Genomic DNA, 22970 nt, shown 5'->3' with positions numbered 1-22970 from the left:
GAGCGCAGGTCAGAGGGTCGTTCAGCCACTGTAGTGGTCTCTCCTACTGCACCTCCCTTAGAGGACATCTCTGTCCCTATGGACATCTCTAGGGTTGGTGTTGCTAGGTCTTCGAGTCGCAAGGGCATTTCCTGTTTCGCTTGTGGGCAGTATGGTCATTATGCCAACCGTTGCCCAAAGCGTCAGGATAAGCGACCACGATTGATGACCATAGCTGGAGGTAGACTGGACTCTGCGTCATCCATTAGGGTGACGTTTCCCGCGTCCATTTCCATTAAGGGGTCAACATGGTCCACAAGGGCAAGTGTGGACACAGGTGCTGGGGATAGTTTCATCTCCTCCTCTTTTGCCTGGCGGCATGCCATCCCACTGGTGCAAATGCCAAGGCCAGTGAGAGTCCGTGTATTGGATGGGTCCTTGTTGCCCAAGATAATTTACCAGCGGACAGTGCCCATTACCCTTGCCATGTCATCTGGGCATAGGGAGACCATTTCATTTCTGGTTCTCCCTAAGGGTGCAGATGATATTCTGCTGGGTATTCCTTGGTTGAAGCAACATTCCCCACATATCGACTGGTCGTCTGGGGTGATTACGCGGTGGAGCGAGTCTTGTAGCTCCCACTGCATGTCTCCATCTTCCGCCCGTCGCTCAATGGTATCTGTGGCGACTATAGACCATTCGAGTTGGAGGGCCGCTAGAGGGGGGGGTACTGTTACGAACCGGCGCCGCCATAGCCGCAAGCAGCCTGCTGCGGTTCCTGTTGCGCCCAGGCGCCGGCTGCCATTCTTGGCCGTGCCTCGGGTCGTCCAGTTGGCTGTTCCTTCCACCATGTCTAAGTGTGGAGAGGCGGCTAGTGCGCATGCGTGCGCCGATTTACCCCAGCCAGAGTTTAAGCCCGGTGTTTTGCCTAGTGAGCATGCTCAGCCTGTTTGTGTTATGTCTGAGACTAAGTCCTCAGTTAAGGCTACTGAGCATGCTCCCACAATTAACCCTAACAGCCTCTTTGCACAGGTACTTGGACTTCGTGCTGTGTCTAAGATCTGGGATGTGCCTACTGAGCATGCTCAAACTGATAGTCTGCTTTCTAAACCTGTGGCTCAGGCTACTGAGCATGCTCAGGCACTTAGTGCATCAGAGGCTAGGTCCGGTAAGGACCTCACTGAGCATGTCCGTGAGGTGGCAGGCCCTGATAGGGAAGAGGGTGTCAGGTGTCCTGATGACGTGGCAACTCCGGACTGGCTCGCAGAGGCCCGCCCCTATGATCTGGCACCTCAGTATTGGTCGTCAGACGATGACTGGTGAAGTGTTTGGGGCGTGGCTGCCATGAGGTCATCAATGACGTGGCGGTTCTGGATAGGTCGCATGTGACGTCACTGATGACATGGCACTCTGCTATTGGACCTTGGTGGTTCCACCCTGGGTTTGGGGCGGACCCAGGTTATAAAAGGGCTGGAGACAACATGGAGGTGCGCAGTCTTCACTTTTGCTCAGTCAGAGCACACCTCCATGTTAGAGCCTCATTGCGGCATAAGCCTATGTTGGGAAGCGGTAGGTAGGGTTAGGCGAACGGTGCCTGTCACGCCAAGATTCGTGGCTCGGCACATCAGGGTCAGGCGCCGTGCTTCCCTCCTGCCGTTCCAGTCTTGCTATAGCAGCCCAGTGGTGTTAACTGGGCTGCGGCTGCTGTGCTTCCTGTCCGATTGTGCTCCCTACGCACACGGACAACGCACCTGCTGCGCCACCTGTCCGATTGTGCCCCCTACGCACACGGACAATGCAACTGCTGCGCCACCTGTCCGGTTGTGCCCACTACGCGCACGGACAGCGTACCCCAGGACCCCTGTGGAGTTAACAGGGTGTTCCTTATCCTCCTCGGCTTCCCGGTCAACGCTACTGGTGTACCCATCTGGCCTGACGTGTCCTACACACACGTGGCCAGTCGAGAGGTGGCCAGAAACGCTAATCGGAGGACCGCTCGGCCTGACGTGCCCTACACACGTGGCCGACAGGGCGCTTTCGTGGCGGTCTTCCGGTCAACGCTACCTGGTTACCACCCGGCCTGACGTGTTTCCTGCACACGTGGTTGGTGTAGCGCTAGGTGCACCAAAACGCTAATCGGGTTGTCGTCCGGTCTGACGTGTCCCAACACACGTGACCGGTTCCCAGAGTTCCTGGGTTATCTCAGAGCCATCCAGCTTTATAGTCTCCGCCTAACCCTCAGGTGCCAGCAGCTCCTTTGTCATCTGGAGCACGGTGGGCCCCGACTGGCGATTAGGATATATACCCCCTGGTCCTAATCTGCCGGTTCCCTCGTAACACATATGACTAGAAAAGTTTGGTCAGTAGTCTTCTCATAGTGATTTCCTTTTTTAGAAACTTGACTCTATATATTTGTAAGTAGGTGGACTCAATCATCAGACTAAGATTTTTAAGGTAGAAAATATTATAAAATTTGATGATGATATTTCTCAACTCGACAGAGAGTCAATAGCCCTTGATCTTGGGTTCTACCTGCTTGTAACGATCAGATAAGATATTCCGACTTACCCTTATCATGAGTACAGCTTTCCTAATGTCCCTCACACCATCGTAAACTAATCGAGATGCATCAATAAACTCATTCTCTTCAAAAGATTGCGGGATATTTGTGCTCAATGCTTCAATGGCAACTTCCACTTGTTCGGCAAAACGAGGCATAACTTAAAAAAAAGAAGACAATAGAAAAGTCTTAGGATACATTGAGTTTAATACATTTCTTTTTTTTACTTGACTAGTCACTTTTATGGCCCAAAGAATTTGAAATGTAAAATCCGTGCTATCAGTTGGTCTAATGAAACATTTTGAATATTTAAAAATAAAAATAGGTTGAAGTAACACCTGATAAATATCATAGAAAACTTCAACAGTTCAGCGGGACTCAAGAAAGATAGATTAACCCTACATTTTTCTGATATGAAACATTGTTTGTAGGACACCTTTTATTCGACATCAAAGAAAATTTTCAGTAAAAAAGATGTCCAGGGATATTCTTAACCCAAAGAAAACTCTCAAACAAAGTGTCACGTCCTCACCAGAGTCCACTCCTGCGACTTCTGCCTCTGTCACTAGGCGCTGTCATATTCCCACTGTGGGCAGTGCTGGTGATGGAGGAGGAATCAGTACCAGTAGCTCTAGTGGGCACAGGCTCCGCTCATCCACTAAGCTGAGTTTCCCTGGAACCTGCAGTACCACTGACTGACTGTAGGTGGTGTGTGTCTTTCAGCAGAAGTTACCACCATTAAGCTATGGCTAATGGGAAGAAACCACACCCTTCTAATTCCCCCTCCTGTCACCTTTCTCCACTGTTATCAAAGGCCTCATGACGCGATCATGAGGAGCCAATTTCTTCCATTTTAGTGTCGGGTCTTGCTGTTGCTTTCATGACTTCATGACGTAGTTTCTGTTACCGCTGACAGCGCTGTCTGTAATAAGAATGCTGCTGGAGAGGGGGAAACAAAGGCGCAATAGGGTCTTACCCGGTAATAAGAATGCAACATTTCTGCTGACCAGAGCAGTGCAGCTTTGATCAGGAGAAATGAACAACCAATCAGACTGCTGATCTTTATAGCCCCCTAAGGGGACTAGTAAAATTAAAAAAAAAGTTCTAAAAAATAAAAAAAAAAAACAGCTCAAATCACCCCCATTCAGCTCATTGAAAATTAAAGGGCTAAAAATTAAAAATATACACATATTTGGTATCACCGTGTTCATAACTGCCTATCAAAATATACAAATAAATTAACCTGATTGGTAAACAACGTATTTGGTATCCCTGAATATAGAATGTAGAATGTAAGCCCGCAAGGGCAGGGTCCGCTTCTTTCTGTACTAGTCTGTCTATTGGAACTTGTATATGTATTCTGTATGTAACCCCTTCTCATGTACTGCACCATGGAATCAATGGTGCTCTATAACTAAATATCAATATTAATAATAATATGATGCAATATGCTAATTACCCTCGGCTCCCACTGTGCTGCCAGCATGAGTCAATTGTCACTCAACTGTGACCCGATCATGCAGGTGCAGAGAAGAGGGCGAGAGCTGTGGAGGAGAGGGAGGGATTAAACTACCCATTTCCTCCATTGTCAGCTGATGCGATTATCGCACTGCACTCTGGTGTCATCAGAGTGCAGTCTGATGTTTCATTCACACCCAAATTGTATCCATAAAAATGTCAGCTCAGGGAACAAAAAATAAGTCCTCACACAGACACAAATCACAAAAACTAAGCTCTCACACAGACTCAGATCACAAAGAATAAGCAACTCACACAGACCCAGATAACAAAAAATAAGCTCTCACACAGACTCAAATAACAAAGAATAAGCTCTCATACAGACTCAAATTACAAAAAAATAAGCTCTCATACAGACGCAGATCACAAAGAATAAGCTCTCACACAGACCCAGATCACAAAAAAAGCCCTCACACAGACTCAGATCACAAAGAATAAGCTCTCACACAGACCCAGATCACAAAAAATAAGCTCTCACATAGACCCAGATCACAAAGAATAACCCCTCACACAGACCCAGATCACAAAATAGCCCTCACACAGACCCAGATCACAAAGAATAAGCTCTCACACACACCCAGATGACAAAAAATAAGCTCTCACATAGACCCAGATGACAAAAAATGAGTTCTCACACAGACCCAGATCACAAAGACTAAGCTCTCACACAGACCCAGATAAAAAGAATAACCCCTCACACAGACCCAGATAACAAAAAATAAGCTCTCATACAGACTCAAATCACAAAAAATAAGCTCTCACATACACCCAGATCACAAATAATGAGTTCTCACACAGACCCAGATCACAAAGACTAAGGTCTCACACAGACCCAGATCACAAAGAATAAGCTCTCACACACACCCAGATCACAAAAAAAAACCCTCACACAGACCCAGATCACAAAGAATAAGCTCTCACATAGACCCAGATCACAAAGAATAAGCTCTCACACAGACCCACATCACAAAAAAAAACCCTCACATAGACCCAGATCACAAAAAATGAGTTCTCACACAGACCCAGATCACAAAGACTAAGCTCTCACACAGACCCAGATAAAAAGAATAACCCCTCACACAGACTCAAATCACAAAAAATAAGCTCTCACATACACCCAGATCACAAATAATGAGTTCTCACACAGACCCAGATCACAAAGACTAAGGTCTCACACAGACCCAGATCACAAAGACTAAGGTCTCACACAGACCCAGATCACAAAAAATAAGCTCTCACACAGAGCCAGATCACAAATAATAAGCTCTCACACAGACCCAGATCACAAATAATAAGCTCTCATACAGACTCAGATCACAAAAAATGAAAATATTTCAGGCCTCGGAAAGTGGCAACAAAAGCAATTTTTTTTTTTCTTACAAATTTTTTTCATCACTTAAATAAAAAAAAAACTTTAGATGTTTGATATCTGCGTACTCGTACTGACCTGAAGAATCATTCTGTAGGGTCACTTATCCCATGTAATGAACATAGTAATTGGACAAACTCAAAAAACATTTTTGAAATTGAACATTTTTTTACAATTACACCACACTTGGATTTTTTTTCCCAGTTTTCCAGTACACTAAATTATATCATTCAAAAGTACAACTCGCCCTGCAGAAAACAAGCCCTCATGTGGCTATATTGATAGAAAAATAGATTTTATGACTCGGGGAAAAAAGGGGAGGAAAAAACAAAAACGGAAAAATGGAAAATCGAACGGAATGTTGTATTTTATCCATTAATTCTATAATCTAGCAGTCCATGGGCAGATGAGAGGCAAATAGCTATTAGCATGGTGGAAAAAATATTAAATCCATGATAGACACTATTAATAGCAAAATATTAATGATCTTTATTCCTTAAAGGACAGAGCGAGAAGAAAAGGGCAAAGAGTCTTCAGGACAACCCCTTTATTAATTAGTTATTCTCTCGGTTAGCAGATAATAGCTGTAATGATGGACATAGTATACATCTTCTAAGGTCCAATAAAAGAGGTCTGTGAATCACGAGGAAGCTTCGTCTATTGTTATTTTTTTCCTTTAAATTACGGTATTTAAAGGTTCTGCCATGTCCTTTCCGCTGAAAAAGGAGGTCACCGATGTACAGTAAGGTGGTGTGTTGATAAGAGTTCTATTTAACCCTTTAAATGCTCAAAAACAAAATATAGAAATCTATTTTTTTTTTTTTTTTACACCCAATGTACATTTTTCTTAACGAAAGCACCTTTCTTGGATACAAACAGACCAATCAAGCGTAATTCTGCTCTTGAAGTTTGTGTCCCTTCTAACCTGTGTCATTAGGTTCAAACGCAGACTTCACGACTGAAAGAAAATCAAAACCCATTCTTCTGAACTCAGTGCCATTCCAAAGAATAGCTACCGGTCAAAAAAAAAAATCAAAGCGGCCCTTTCTATTGTCAGAATACCTTTTTTCAAAATATTTTATCTTAGAGATTGATCCCAAAGGATCAGTACAGAATGGATTGCATGAAGTTTCACATAGACTTAAAAGTCCACTAGAATATGATTTTAATTGAACCCCCTTCACCCCCAGGTGATTTCTCATTTTTCCGTGGTTTTTTTTTTTGCTCCCCTTCTTCCGTGAGCCGTAACTTTTTTATCTTTACATCAATCTTGCCATATGAGGGTTTGCTTTGTGTGGCACAAGTTGTACTTTTAAAGTAAAACCATGAGTTTTACCATATAGTGTACTGGAAAACAGAGACAAAATTCCAAGTGCGGAAAAATTGCACAAAAAATTGTGATTTCAGGAGTGTTTTGGGGATATTTTATTCATTGTGTTCACTATATGGGGTCAAGATTGGGAATTTAGGGGAAACCGCAAATTGGGTTTTTCAGGGTCACAGAGACGGAGTTCAAACCGATCTGCGCAGATGTATGTATGAGGAATAATAACCATACAGAGACGTGCCTCTATTCGGGAGAAGCTCAATGGTCTTCTGATCCGTATATTATAAAATACACATAGTTATTCAGTTCAACATTGTCCCTGATTGGTCAAAGATAACCAGAAGTGTCCATATACTACATCATTTGCCTGTTTCTGGCTTCCTAATACCAGCTTAAACCAGCTACTGAATACTTTTTTGTTAAGGCTGGAAACACACTTATACGTGTAAAATCGGTCCGACTTGCATGAAAAAAACTCGGCCGATTTTAGTTCACGTTAGGTCAGTGTGCAATGCAAGTGCGATGCTTTTGTTTTAATCGCTTCCAAGCTAGCAGAGCGTGTGTAATGCGTGTGTGATCCGTGTGTGTTCCTTTTTTTTCTCAGCAGCTGTCATCTGCCATTCAGCTCTGCTACATGGCCGCTGACAGCAGCCACGGACAGAGCGATGTGGCAGAGCTGAATAGGCGCTGACAGCAGACACAGACAGAGCCGCGCGATCAGAATGAAGTCGGATGAACGTCACCCGACTTCATTGTCATCCCGCGGCTCTGTCTCTGTGGCATGGCCTGATTTTCGGTCACCAGTGAAGGTCTCACCGGTGACCGCAAATCCCTTGAGTGACCGCAGTGAGCCGCGCTATCAGCGGTGCCGTCACTAAGGTTACCCGCGGCCACAGCAGAAGTCCTCCCACTGAGATCTGTGGCCGCGGGTAACCTGAGTGATGTCATCACTGAAAGCGCGACTCACTTCAGTCGCTGCAGAGAGCGCACAGAGGGCGGTCGTGCTCTGTGACCACTCTCTGTCAGCTTCCGATGTAGCAGAGCTGACAGCGTCGAGGAACCTCTGTGGATTACGTCGGACATGGAAGGGTATATGGGGTTTTGAATAAAGTGGTGAAAGAGGTTGTTTTTTTGTTATTTATTTCAAATAAAGGATTTTTGAATGTATGTCTTCATTTTCTTAATCTTACAGGTTAATCATGGAAGGTACTGTATCTCGGGGAGACGCCTGCCATGATTAATCTAGGACTTAGTGGCAGCTATGGGCTGCTGCCATTAACTCCTTATTACCTAGATTGCCACCACACTAGGGCAATTCGGGATGGCCGGGTACAGTCCCAGGACAGTCGCATCTAATGGATGAGGCTATTGCGGGCGGCTGCTGGCTGATATTGTCAGGGTGGGGGGCTCCCCATAATGTGGGGCTCCCCATCCTGAGAATACCATCCTGCATCCGTGTGGCTTTACCCTGGCTGGTATTAAAATTGGGGGGAACCACACGCCGTTTAATTTTAACTATTTTTTTTTTTTACTGCATTTTATAGACCCGCCCACCGGCCACTGTGATTGGTTGCAGTGAGACAGCTGTCACTCATCGTGGGGGCATGTCTGACTGCAACTAATCATAGGCGCTGGTGGGCGGGGAAAGTAGGGAATACGAGATTGAATAATGAGAGGCCGGCTTTTTCAAAAGAGGAGAAGCCGCCGGAGCAGTATGAACGCCGTGCAGTGCCGCACCGGTGACCGGGGATCAGTGAGTATGAGAGGGGGGGGGAGAGGGATAGACCGACATGGACAGAGAGAGAGAGACTGACAGAGAGAGAATAGAGACCGAGAGGGAGAGACCGACTGACAATAATCGCTTGTTGCTCAAAATACTGGAAATGAGTGAGGTCTCACAATGTCGGTCAATCTCTATGATTTGGACTGAGAAAAAAACAGCAGATGGGAGCTGCCTCATTGTTTAACATGTTCCGAGTGCAATGCGAGAAAATCGCAAGTCAGAAGCCGGCCTAACACGTTGCTGAGCAAGAACGAGGAGTCAACCTCCCACATCTCACAGCCCATATCTCACATGGTGAGAACTAATTGATTACAGATTCTCTCAGTATATTCTAAATACCTCTTTGTTCATTGTTCATTTTGGCTTGATTATGTAGTTAACACATTCTTGATCACACATCTTAAAGTTATAATGGTGTCTATGTGATTGTCATACAGACATACAAATAACTATGCAACGACATCTATACTTTGATTATATACACACACAGATAATCTTATTACATCTGCACAAATGGCCTATAGCTCAGCAGGCCTACCCTCACAATGGTAAAACTGGTGTGTGGGTGTGATGCCTCAAGTCAGTACGAGTTCATAGACACCAAACATGTGTAGGTTTACTTTTATCTAAGAGGTTAAAAAAATTCAAAAGTTTGTGCACAAAAAGTGGTGCACTTTTTGCACGATATGCCGCGACCCATAGTATTCACGTTTTTTGGGATATAAGGCTCTGTTGCAGCTTACTTTTTGTGTCTTGAGCTATTCTTTTTAACGGTACTATTTTTCCACAGATGCTACGTTTTGATCGCCTGTTATTGCATTTTTTCGCAAAATTTTCAAACATCAAAAAACGTCATTTTGGCATTTGGAATTTTTTTCCTGCTACACCATTTACCAATCAGGTTAATTGATTTTACATTTTGATAGACCTGGAATTTCTGAACGCGGCAATACCAAATACGTGTATATTTTTTAACCCTTTAATTTTCTATGGTTTGAATGGGGGGGTCTTTTTACTTTTTTTAATTTTTTAAAAATTCTTTACTTTTTTATTTATTTTATTAGTCCCCCTAGGGGACTGCAAGGATCAGCAGTCTGATCACTTGTTCATTTCTACTGATCATAGCTGCACAGCTCAAATCAGCAGAAATGCTCGTCTTCTGTTACAGTCAGCCCTCTATCAGCTGTAACAGGATGTTAGTCATGATTAGCGACAAGAGTCAGCACATGATCCTGTGCTACCATGGCAACTATCGGTTCACCATGATCACGTCACGGGGCCTGCAATGGCAGCGAGTAAATGCGCGGTAGCCACTGCGGCCATTTACATTGGGCTGTCACATTTTGACAGCGTGATCTAAGAGGTTAACAGGCACGGGTGGATTGCAGATCCACCTGCACCTGATAGCCACACATGTCTGCACTGCAGTACAAATCAGTAGACATGTGCGGGACTCACCGCCGGTTCACCGCAGCATTCAGCGGTGAGTACGCTGACATGAGCCATGATGTATCCAGTACGTCCAATATCGGTAACAGAGAAACCAGAACAACCTAATTTTTTTAGTGCTTTTAACACTGTTTGTTACTGGATACAAATATATTGCTATTCAGATATTTATATAAGGAGAAGGAAAAAGCTCCGCATGTAAACATGTGCACACCAGGAATTAGATATACCTTAAAATATTAAACTTTATTAAGTGCCAAACTCAACAAACAAGGTTAAAAACATTTAAAATGACACAAAAAAGCCCCCTAAAGCCCCAATGTAGGACATAATTGCCATAAGTAATAGCCACAATGGACAATACAATTATACAGTATAGACCCCTACAGCAATAAATAACAAAATGCAGTAGCAGTGGTAGAGAGGCCAGAGTCAGCCCAGGGTCAGGAAATACTATACCCAAGGTGAAAACTCACAGATTAGGGCATGTAGAGATTGCTGTTACCCTTAACACGACAAAGCCGCCTGAGCGTGGTGACACGTGTTGGGTCACCTAGCCTCCATCCCCAGCCTGTCACTGACCTCCTTACAGCCTTCTGCCCTTGTTTAGGGTAACAGCAATCTCTGCATGCCCTAATCTGGGAGTTTTCATCTTGGGTATAGTATTTCCTGACCCTGGGCTGACTCTGGCTTCTCTACCATACCACACTATAGGTTCTTCATACTACTTTGTAGTGGATTGGGTTTCCCTATTTAGGGTGATTTATTTCATAACTATTGTGATGTTCCATTATTATATGGTGGTTATTTGACACCATTATCCTCTCCCTTGTGAGATATATACTGTATGTACACTATATCTGTATTTTCTGCTACTGCATTTTGTTATTTATTGCTGTAGGGGTCCATACTGTATAATTGTATTGCATATTGTGGCTATTACTTATGGCAATTATGTCCTACATTGGGCCTTTAGGGGGCTTTTTTGTGTCATTTTAAATTTTTTTAACCTTGTTTTTTGTGTTTGGCACTTAATAAAGTTAAATATTTTAAGGTACATCTAATTCCTGGTGTGCACATGTTTACATGCAGAGTGTTTTTCCTTCTCATTATATACATTTACTTGTCTACATGATTTGACACCCATTATTGTTATTGATAGTATTTTGGTGCACCAAATTTCAAATTTATTATTCAGATATTTATGGCATATCCACAGGATACCTCCTAATCTTTCACCTATATCTGAGAATCCCCGAACTCCATCTCTTGGCCATTGGAAATACAAAGAAGGTTGTACATAAAAAAGGTTGTGCATACAAATTTTTAATAAATTGCCATACTGTTGAAACTATAACTTTAACTTCATAAAAAAAACTTTCCCTAAAAAAATAAATATAATAGTGGAGATAAAAGTGACAAGAAAGGACACATTTAACTTGTACAACTTACCAGTTTCAGAAAGTAACTTTGTGGCTTCCAGAACTTTCTCTGTGTAGACGCCAGCCTCATAGTTTTCCATCTCGGCATTAATAATATGAATGACTCTGGCGGCACGGCCTCGAATAGCCCCCGCAGTTCTATCCAATGTGTCAACATCTCCCTCTTGTAGAGCAATTACACACTTGTTTACGTCCTCCAGTATGTGGTTTTCTGAAAGATCAATACAGACATCTTTCTTTTTCCTGTTCGGTTTTAAGATATAAAGAGCGCATTACATAAAAGTTGGAAAAAGTTAAAATAATTTTTTTAATGTTTTATTTTCATGAAAATAGGTATTGTACTAAATTTTAAAGTGATGATTTAGTCCCAAGGAGGTAAGGGCGTTAATGTCAGAATGGCAGCGCAATGACTAGTTTATGAAATTGGATATGACCTTTCATCGTCTTACAGTTGGAATAATCAGGAGTTCATGGGAATGTTCTTAGGATCTGATTGGCTAATCCTCAAATAAGATCCTAATTGTCATCATGAAATTGTATTAAATTCTCCTGAATAATATTTTGTTAAAGCCACAAGTGCCACCAAAACAGCTTTGCCTCATCATGTATGGAATTCCGAACAGATATTTGATATTCCTTGATTGGTAAGGTGTGGACTTCATGAACTGGAGTTGTTTTATCAAAATATCCTGTAGATGATCAATCAGATTGAGATCTGGGAATTTGGAGACAAGTCATGATCTTGAACTTTTTATCATCTTTTTATCACTTTTTCTCAAACCATTTTTGAACATTTTTTGCAGTGTGGCAAATGGCATTACCATATTGAAAGAGGATACTGCCATGAAGCTGGATATTTTTTTGTACAATGTTCAGGTAAATGGTATGTTTTACATAAAAATTAATGCCAGGAAGCAAGGTTCCCCGAAAAACATTGCCAAGTGCATCACAATGTATCTGTGGTGCCCTGGACAAGCCAGGGGCCACAGAGAACAATACCTACACACCCCACACTCCCGGTCAGGCACACCGAAGTCAGACAAAAACCCTTGTTGCCTTCCTCCAGGGGCTGATGTTCACACCAGGGGGTGGGCCAGGCGGTTGGCCCCGCCCACCGAGGAGTTCACAGTCCTGGAGGCGGGAAAAGTAAGGCAGATAGAGTTGTGAAGTGAAAGTGGAAGGAGGAAAGTGGCAGTTAAGCAGCCTGAAGTTAGTCCAGGTGTGTGTCCTGGACGGATCAGCAAGGTTGGCAGACGGTGGTGACCGTCTGCAGGAGTGGCCTATCAGAGTTTACCGGACCGGTACACAAAGAGAAGTCAGCACCATCTGGCAGGGGCTTACGGACCCCGGCAAGGCTAGGAGTCGCCGTGAATTTGCCAAATCCGTTAGCGAAGGGAACCTCCTGGGTTTCCCAGCAGCCAAGTCCCGACAGAAGGCAACCGTCCAACCGAGAGAGGGAAACACAGTCACCACCAAGGCTAAAGTTCCCAGGGCCAGAGCCTGCGGGCAAAAGGGGCTCCTTCAGCACCCATCCAAGCTGGGGAAAGGGTTACCGGTGGGAACCCATTGGAACCGTTTACAGTACACAGGTGCAGGGAAAGGCAGTCATCATCAACCTGCCGGGAGAAACAACACCGCAGCCGTCTGTGGGACCCGTCCATCCAGCCGTGTGTTTTACCGAGAACTGTGTCCTCATCATTGGCTGAGTAAGTACCACCGTGCCGTGCGGCACAGCGCTGCCCCCGCGACCCTGCACCTCGCCAGGCCCCGTAACCCGCCTGCCATCCATCCCTACCCCCATCACCGGGCCCCGGGACAACCAACCCCCTACCCACGGAGGGAAGAACTAGCATCTCCCTGTCATCGCTCCCGGGATCCCCCGTCCAGAGCAGCGGTGGTGTCACCAATATCACCACAACCGTGGCTGGCGTCACGGACAATAACCAAATCCCCACCATCCAATCCCCACCCTTTTCACTCACGGGCGAGGAGCGCCGCTTGAGTCTCCGGGATCCGGCCCACCGCTCGAGCCACCACCAAGCAGCCGCAGCAGCCGTGGCCGGACCCGAGCAGTGGGAGAGCGCAGCGTCCCCTCCTCCGCCCGTGACATATCCATCTGCTTCTCTCCCTTCCATAGTGCATCCATGTGCCATCTCTTCCCCAGGTAAGTGAGGGACACACACAGCAGTCCACATGATGTTAAACATGACTCAGAATGCAACATCTTCTTCCACTGGTCAAGAGTCTCATATAAACCCATCATAGTCTATTAATGTGGACTAGCTAGATAAACCATCTCTTCCCAAGTGCATCGATCAGCATGGAGTGCTCATTTTCCTGTTGCTGAGTCACCAGCCATCGTTCAGTACTCAGTTGACCATTGGTGTGCTCCAGACCCTCAATACTCGATCAAGTATCCTTTTATTGGGGCGCCATGCTCGAATTTCAGCCACTAATTACCTGCTAATCATTGTAATATCATAGCCATGTTGGCTACTGACATTACTGTGATTTGCTGGCCGCATAGCTTCATTAGGTCTTTCTAAGACCCGGAGATGCTATACGCAGCACACTGTAACCGGAAATAGTGTAGGGAGAGGTTCTGCTGGAGAAGGGGCAGTGCTTTATAGGGTTACAGTACCTCCTGTAACCAACAGTCCTTGTCAAGGCTAATTCAGATAGATTGTATTCTATTATAATACCGCTCTTAGCTGTAACTGTGTAGGGTTAGATGCTAGAGTAAAGATAGTTTATTAGAGCCATTTAGGCTGTGTTCATTGCAATACAGTCTTTGGTACTGCAATGTACATCCAACAGTCCATTTTCTGTCACAGGTATGTCACAGATCACAGACAGTCCTGTAGTGTCCAGCTATAGATAATCACAGTGTTTGGCTGCACAAACTGCTCCATGACCTTCTATTATTTCTGTTTGGTTTTCATCCCATTCCCTTTAAGACCATGAGGAGCTCCTCAACTTTTCAGCTGCTTTCATCAGCACTTCCATTGGTGTCTTTATACACCTTGACTGCCTGTTACTCGGTGTTGGGGACAGCTATTATACACTTAAAAAGTCTTCAGTGCAAGCAGCTGGCTTGTATACTGTATATCTGGAGAATCTTTCTGGTTGTTGCAGTTCCTTTCATTGAGTTATCTGGAGATAAGTTGTTTGTTCACTTTCTCCCTGTTTGTTATCCATGTGTTTTCTTTAGTGCTTAGTGGGGTTGACTAAGCACTCATCCCATCCACTTTCTAACTAGGGCTTACTTTTGTGTCTGCCAGGGTCAGATAACCGGTTTGGAGCATGGGTGCAGAACCTATCTAGGGGGTGAGGGAAGCCAGGGACCAGCGATAGGCTTGGTCAGGGGTCACATATCCCAAGACACAGGGTTTCCCTTCCCTTTCGTCGTTTGCTTGGCACTTCCCCGTACCTAGTGTGACATTTTCAGGGCTGATTTGAACATATTCTATTCTCTAATAATACTACCCTTAATCTGCAATTCTGCAACTAGTGTAGGGTTAGTTTCTGGAGTTGGAATAGATAATTAGACTAATTCCATTACAGACCTTGGTACTGCCACAAACAACCAACAGTTATTTTTAGGGAAATTAAAATAGATTATATTTTCCAAAAATACTGCTCTTTGCTGCAATAAGTGTAGGGCTAGCTTATGGAATAGGGTTAGAGTATTAAAGTCATATAGGCAGGGTACATTACATTACCATCCTTGGTGCTGCCTTGTAAAACAAACAGTTCTATAAATACATTTTATGCTCTAATAATACTGCTCTAAGTTTGTAATTAGTGTAGGGTTAGCGTCTAAAGTAGAAATACTGTAATACAGGCATTTAGTCAGGGTTCATTGCATTACAGTCCTTGGTGCTGCCAAAAACTACCAACAGTCCCTTTCAGGGCTGATTTAAATGCATTTTATTCTCTAATAATGTCGCTCAGTCTACAATCAGTGTAGAATAAGATTCTGGAGTAGGGATAGAGATTAGAGGCATTTATGCATAGTTCATTGCATTACAGTCCTTAGTGTTGCCACATACAACCAACAATCATTTTTAGGGCTAATTTAAATTCATTCTATTCTCTAATAATACCGCTCTTAGTCTGAAATTAGTGTTAGCAAGTTTTTAGTGTTGTAGGATTCATATTATCCGATAGGCACATTCGTCGGTCAACTTAAAATACTAGCATGCTGAGGCTTATCAAAATTATCAAAGCATGGATTAGTCCATACTTCTCAGTCTCACCGGATGACAGCAAACTGAAATGCAATTGTAATGTTCTTTTTATTGAGGTGTATTCCCTTACAACACTTACCATCTAAACAAGTGTATACAGTTCTTGTTTTCTTCTTTTTTGTGTCCTCTTTCTCCACCATGCCAACAGGTCATGATGCGACCCTTGCTCTTAATTTTTCAAGGGTTTGTCTGATACCCTAAAACATCATTTTTAGATACCTACCTAAAATAATCACATACACACATATACTGTATATGTATGTTTTTCAACTATTGCACTTAGTGCATCAGCTTTAGCTGTGTAGGAGTCCAACTCCTTCAAAATGGTAAAACACATGATTTCTGAGGCCCTCCTGTACATGTCTTCCATGATGTATTGGAGTCATTCCTTCTAATTTTTCTCAGATTTTGCATATAGTGTTTCGAAGTCAGAATGTTTTTAAAATTGTACCAGAATTGAATTACAGTCCGACCTCTATGTCTCTTCCAGGGCGTACTGAAATGCCTATTTGTAATTTTAGCTGGGCCTCTAACTAAATAGGCTTTCTTAGGTTGAGAGTCAGAATTTTTTTATTAGTGTACCAGAATTAAATCAGAGTCTTTGCTGGCTTTATTACAAGCCCTTCTTATGATTTTGGTAGCCTTTGCTCATAGTACATATTCTTTACTAGTATAAGAGTCTCACTTCTTATTAATGAGAAAATAATTGTATTCTGAGGCCCTCCTGTATGTGTCTTCCAGTGTGTATTGCAATCCCTTCTTGTAGTTTTTTGGTAGCCTTTGGAAAAAGCTTTATGAGTATAGGAGTCCCACTACCTAACAATTTTTACAGAATGTGTAAAATGTCCTCCTTTATGTCTATTACAGGGTGCATCGGAGGGTTTTTTCCTTCTAATTTTTGTCAGTTCTTGCATTGTGTTCATTTTCTCAGCTCTTGCATAGGCTTTGTGAATAGGGAGGATCGAATACTTCGATTATTTGGCTTCGCGAATATTTTCCGAATACCTCGCCGCTATTCGACTATTCGATGCGCAATGTAAGTCTATGGGAAGCCCGAATAGTTTCAAATAGTTGTTATTCAGGTTTCCCATAGACTTACATTGCACATCGAATATTTGCGAATAGTCGACAAACGGCGAGGTATTTGGAAAATATTCGCGAAGCCGAATAATCGAAGTATTCGATCATCCCTATTTGTGAATTTTAGTGTCCATCCTACATAAATGTATCAGGATGTGTCTGACCATGTCACACACCACATGCCCAGATAAGGTAGTAAAATGTTAAAATGACATTACTGGTGAATGTTTTTTAACCTTTGAGAAAGTAAAAAATGTAGCAAAAACTCTACGTTTGAACATTGCTTCATGGGTGGAAGGTGTTTTTTTTTCTTCTTTTTTTTTAATTTGCCATACATACAAGTCATTATAGAGGAAATAATGTTGTCTAACATTGTTTTCTTGTAAAATTCATTTTATCCTCAGTTTTGTACGTTTTTTTGTTAGTCCGTAAAAGTGGTCTTATATTGTGACAATATTGTTCCCAGCAGCAACCTGGAAGTCAGAGATAAAGACAGGCACCTTTCCAATGGTGCTACCATTGCATTTGAAAACTGTTTCCATCCATTTTAGCCATTTGCATGCCATCCCCAGACGTCCTAAGAGTGTCTTCCCAAAAAATGTTAGTGCTTCCCATTGACTTCAATTATATTCATTTGTCCAGACGAGCACTCGAACATTTCAATTTGCTGAATTTGGCTTTTGGGCACCTAAACATTTTAGTACTCGCTTATCACTAGTAGGTACTAGCCTGTCATGGTCTTTTCTCTGTTGCAGTTTTGTGACATATTATGGGTCAGATCCTCACTTTATCTTGTCAGACTCTGTTGATTAAAAGGATTCTCTTTCCTTTGGGGAGGAGAGGATTAATGTGAATTTACCTTCCAGCAGCTCCTGACTCCTGGTCAGCTGTTCCCGGTTGCGACTATGCCCAGGACTTATAAATACCCCCTACTTCCACCAGAGGGGGCCAGTTATTTTCCTCATTTGGTAGCTTGGCCAGGAGTAGAAAGGAGCTGATGAAACCATCTCTTTGAGACTAGCGTTGTGGGCTGCAGCATTGGTTCTTGGTACAGCAGTTCTAGGTGTACTAGTTGTACGGTATGGATATTACCCAATAGTCTGTTTTCTTTGCCCCCTTCTATGTTGTTTCCCCTTGTACAGTTTAGTGGCTCCTTTGTGTGTGGTTGCTGTGAGTATGACTTGTAGTCATTGTTACCCCTGTTTTGTCCATATTTGTTGGGATTGTAGACTTCTGTTCTAGACCCTTCCTACTGGGTGGTGGTTTGTGGAAGGGGGTTTTATCACCATTGACAAGGACATGAGATAGGACCTAGGTTGGGGGCCTGGGCCTCTCTACCTTCAAGGGTACCTTCCCTTGTCACTTGTGACTTAGCCACTGCCTAATAGGAAGACTTTACAAGACCAGCCACTTTGGAGATATGTTGATCCAGTCATCACTATTTGGTTTTGGTTACTTAGATCTTCATGTTTTGCTTCTTTTTTTTACTTCCATCTCATCAACTTCAAGTATGAAGATGAGCGAAACTGAAAAGTAAAGTTTGGTGCTCTTACCGAATATGGACTTTAATAAAAAACATCAGTGTTTGAGTTTGGAGCTAGGGTGCTTTACGTATACTAACCACTCGAGTGAGCATCGCTGTACTCAGGTATGTTCGGAGCTCAGCCCAGTGTGATCCACTTGCAATGTTTGAATAGCCTGCATTACTGGTAACTAGAGCATTACCATATGTAGTGTGCACAAAAAAGTAAAATCCTTAACCACCCTCCCCCGGAAGTTATTTGTTTATGGCTTAATGCATGTGGGTGGAGAATTGAACTGTTCCATTAGTGACTTCCATTGAGATTCAAGTCTGGGTTCCAACCGAACTTTATCCGAAGTGAGGGTGAACCTGCCTAACCGAACTTTCACAGGTCCGCTCATTTCTATTCAATAACTTTCTGCCTAATATTTGTCATCCTTGACAAGTTCCATCATCATAAGATAGTCAGTTACATTATCTTCACCTGTTAATGTTTTCAACATTATGACTGATAAGAGTATATATATTTTACTACTATACTTATGTCTAAAGGCCCCGTCACATGCAGCAATATTGCTAGCAAGCGTACTCGCCCCCTGTTGTTTGTGCGTCACGGGCAAATCGCTGCCCGTGGTGCACAATATCGTTCGGAGCTCTCACACGGACTTACCTGCCTAGCGACGTCACTGTGGCCAGCGAACCGCCTCCATTCTAAGGGGGCGGTTCGTGCGGCATCACAGCGGCGTCACTAAGCGGCAACCCAATAATGTAACATCCCAATGAGGTAACATCCCGTCCACCTCCTTCCTTCCTCATTGCCGGCGGCCATAGGTAAGCTGTAGTTCGTCATTCCCGGGGTGTCACTCGTAGCGATGCGTGCTGCTTCAGGAACGCCGAATAACCTGCGTTCTCAACAATCAACGATTTTTTGAAAATGAACAATGTGTCAAGGATGGACGATTTGGTGAGTATTTTCCATCGTTAATGGTCGCTCGTTGGTGTCACATGCAACGACGTCGCTAATGATGCCGGATGTGCGTCACGGAATCCGTGACCCCGGCGATATATCGTTAGATACGTCGTTGCATGTGACGGGGCCTTAAGTACATCTTTTTTATCTATATATCTATTTATTTATCTATTTGTTTCTTTCTCTGGATCTCTTTTTATTTCTGAAATCAAATGGATATTTCCCTTTATTTGCCTGCCATTCTTTACCATGAAATATACTTTGACAAATTGTTCCCGCAGACTCGTACCGGTGATGGCCTGTTTATGACATAAATTAGTTTTGTTCAATTTGCTTATGCCTAAAACTTCAATAATATGAAGGATTCCATCTGTCGACGATCAATAGGGTTTTATAAAGGGTTATGAACAAAAAAATTAAAATGGCAAGTATTTGATATGGAAAATTTTTTGGCTTACAAGTTACTATTGATCCTTATTTGCAGGGCACGACTAATAAAAATGACCAGACTCACTTTCCTAGGCTTTTCTAAAATTGGATGTGAAATGAATTTTCTGCTAAATGAGAGTAACAAGATGGCAGGATACCAGTGTCTATTGGCTGTTTAGCCAATTGCTTTTCAGCGCTTTTGCTAAATGCTGGACAGATAGCGAGCTAGAGAAGGTAATTGAAGCGTATAAGTCAGCATGCATCTGCTTTATCATAACATACCGAATGACAAATCAAATAATTTCAGTGAATCTGCGCCGTAATGTGCAATATAAAGAAAATGCAAAAGAGATTGAGTTATAGATCTTAATAAATGTTTGTAGACATAGTTAATTATGGTTCAATATCTCCCACTCAAACATTAGGACGCACCATAACTCAACACCATACTTCATTTGAGTCCAGTCCAAGTTACATTGCTGACGGCTCTCTTGCCATAAAGTATGAGGAGACAGTGTAATTACAAAGATATCCCTATTTCAGAGTAAATAAACCATTATTGGACATTTCCTAATTTCGAGCCTGATGGAAGTGATTGGGACGAGTAGATATACAATATTATTTAGGAAAGGAGTGCTTACTGCTTGACCTTGAATAAAATGGTAAAGGATACCACAAGTTAGGTTTGTCAACTGCATCTCCCAAAAAAAGTAGAAAAGTTATCCAAAATGCTGTGCGGTAACGAATATAGAATACTAACCTCACTGACTCTCCACTGGTGCCATAAACTCTGGCCATATTCTTTCGACAGCCAATCACTTGACACAAATGGTGACATGTTGGCCAATGATTCACTGCAGCAGAAACAAGCATGCCTGAAAAATACAGGAACTAGTAGGCAGTATTTTCCATATTTTTCATTTATAAAACGCACCAGATAAGATGCACCCCAAATTTTGAGATAAAAAAGGTAGTAAAAATGGGGTCCCTCTTATTCTCTGGTGTTGTCTTACCAGACGGAGGCGGCAGAGGTGGTGGAGCGGAATTACAGGAGTCAGGGGCGGTGCTGGTGGGGGCTGTGCTTGGCAGCGGTGGGGTCTGTGCTGGCAGCGGTCGGGCTGTGCTGGCAGCAGAAGCTGTGCTGGCTGTGTGGAGCAGATCAGTGCGGCGGGTGTCCCAGATGCTCTGTCGGTGGTGCAGGCTTCAAAGAAATGGCGCCCGGAATGGTGTGTGCGCAGATTGAGCTCTCAGCTCAATGACAAGATCTTGAGGCGAGAGCTCCATCTGCGCACGAGCAGACTTCGGGCGCCATCATTTGAAGCTAGAGGATCTGGACACCCACCTCACCTGCCTGATCCACACAGCCACCGCAGACCAGACAGAGAGCCGCCTGAAGAGCGAGGCAGCCAGCTACCCGCAAAGAGAGCTGCCCACACAGAGACGCAGCCAGCCGGCCACCCACACAGACAGATGCCCGCACAGCTCCTGCGCTAATTCTCCACCTCCTGAAAAGTGCATCTTATAATCTGAAAAATACAGTAACTACAGTATGCCAGGGTAGGAACAAATTGGTCCTGATTCATTAAAGCTTTCACATTGGAATTCTTGAAAGAAAATTTTGAAAAGGCACAAAAATGTTGGTGCAACTCGAAGTTGTGACTAAATTGTGTCACTTTTGGAGTTTTCACAACAGTTTTTCCCAACTCCAACAAAAAAAAGCATAGGTGGGATGGGACCAGGGTGAGGCATGGGCGGGACATCAAAGCTCATCTAATTCATGACAAACTGTGACAAAGATCTTTGAAGAGCTGTGCAACTCTTCATGAATAAGGAGCATCTGAATCCAGCATGCCGTCTCATCAAAAGAGGCATGAACAAGTCCAGTCTTGATAAATCAGGCCCTTTATGTTTCTTCTAGGTGTAAGGCACATACATTCAGGAGGTATGCGCCCAATAGTGACCACAGTCTAGATGGAATACATGGCATCTGTCCACCGTATGGACCAACATTGATGAATTCTATATGGAATGCTATTTGCGTTTTTTCAGTGGCCATGCTGACCTTTCCTGTGCAGTTATATTAAATTCAGGTGAATACTGGTCAGACGGACACTGTATAATAAACCTTTTGGCTCCTATTTCAACATTGCAGTATAGAAAGTTTTTGTAAGACCTCATTCATACATCTGTGTGACATGAGTAATGAATTTAAAGGAAGTCAATGACTGGGAAGTTTGACTCTTCACCTACATACAGCCAGTGATAAACAGCATTTCTGGGTGAAGGGAGGATGAGATTTTTTTTTCCCTTTTGCCACTCTACATTAAAAAATGTTGCTTTACCCCAGTGAGAGCCATTCAGAGACTGAAAATGACTCTACCTGCGGTGCCTGCACACATCATGCAGTGAAGCAAGCCTGTGTGTTGTGGTCATTGTTTCATGGATGAAACATCTGAGCACTCACGATGCTTGGTTAAGCTCCGTGAGTACCCAAGCACCCTCATGCTTGATAGAGTACCGAGCAATGCCAAGCACGATCACCCATCACTAGTCACAACATCATGACATCACAATGTCTACCATGACTGTGCAGGCAGATACGCGGTAATGTTCCGGACCTCATCAGAGTCGGGTGTCCCAGTCTAACGTGAAGAGACCCAGAGATTTCAGTACAAGAGGTAATGATAAGAAGATTCAATGAGCATCAGATGAGTAACAGTGAGGAATGGAGGGGTTGAAGAGGTTAATGGTAAGGTGTGTATAAGTCTTTTTAAAATCTATAACCTTTTGATGGCCCTTTATGAGCTATTGGCCACCATTTTGCTAAATTCATGCAGAAACTAATAACAAAAAATTGGGCATTTTGCTGAATGTGGGCTTTTGTATTATTCAAATAGAATTCAATGCCACTAGAATATATTCACTCTTTTCTATGTTCATGTGCAGATGGATTTTTTTTTTTTGCAGACAGGACAGGGACTCATAGAATTTTATTAATCCAGGTGCACACACACATTTAAAAAATTGGAACTGTTTGTCCGGTCCATGAGACACAGAGTGTGTCCTATTCTCATCCGTTTTTCGTATCAGACTGGGCCATTAATGTGTCACGATCGTCTTCCTGCATGTTGAGACCAGTGACAGCCTTTGGACAGCCTCTCATCTGGCGCTGTTTATAGGTTTAATTTCTTTTGGAACTGAAGTGGTTAAGTGTCAGTTTTTCTACTGCAGCTTTTCCAAAGCAGCTCCTTACTGAGTGATCAGGTGCACTTTCTAAGCAGTTATGTCCTTC

General features: G+C 43.3%; 1 protein-coding gene across 2 annotated transcripts in view; it reads right to left on the bottom strand.

The window, feature by feature from the left end:
• The window catches only part of CTNNA2 (catenin alpha 2), a 3064502-nt gene that overhangs the window by 275351 nt on the left and 2766181 nt on the right, over window positions 1-22970 (bottom strand). For both annotated transcript variants that reach the window (XM_075346593.1, XM_075346583.1), the window contains exons 13-14: window positions 11438-11638; window positions 2548-2699 (exon numbers count right to left, since the gene is read on the bottom strand). In XM_075346593.1, the coding sequence (XP_075202708.1) occupies window positions 2548-2699; window positions 11438-11638 (353 nt within the window). The remainder of the gene's footprint in view (window positions 1-2547; window positions 2700-11437; window positions 11639-22970) is intronic.

The sequence above is a fragment of the Anomaloglossus baeobatrachus genome, chromosome 1 (assembly GCF_048569485.1).
Source record: "Anomaloglossus baeobatrachus isolate aAnoBae1 chromosome 1, aAnoBae1.hap1, whole genome shotgun sequence".
NCBI classification, from domain to species: domain Eukaryota; kingdom Metazoa; phylum Chordata; class Amphibia; order Anura; family Aromobatidae; genus Anomaloglossus; species Anomaloglossus baeobatrachus.
The sequence above is the reverse complement of the archived record's forward strand: the minus strand, read 5'-3'. Positions and strand labels throughout refer to the sequence as shown.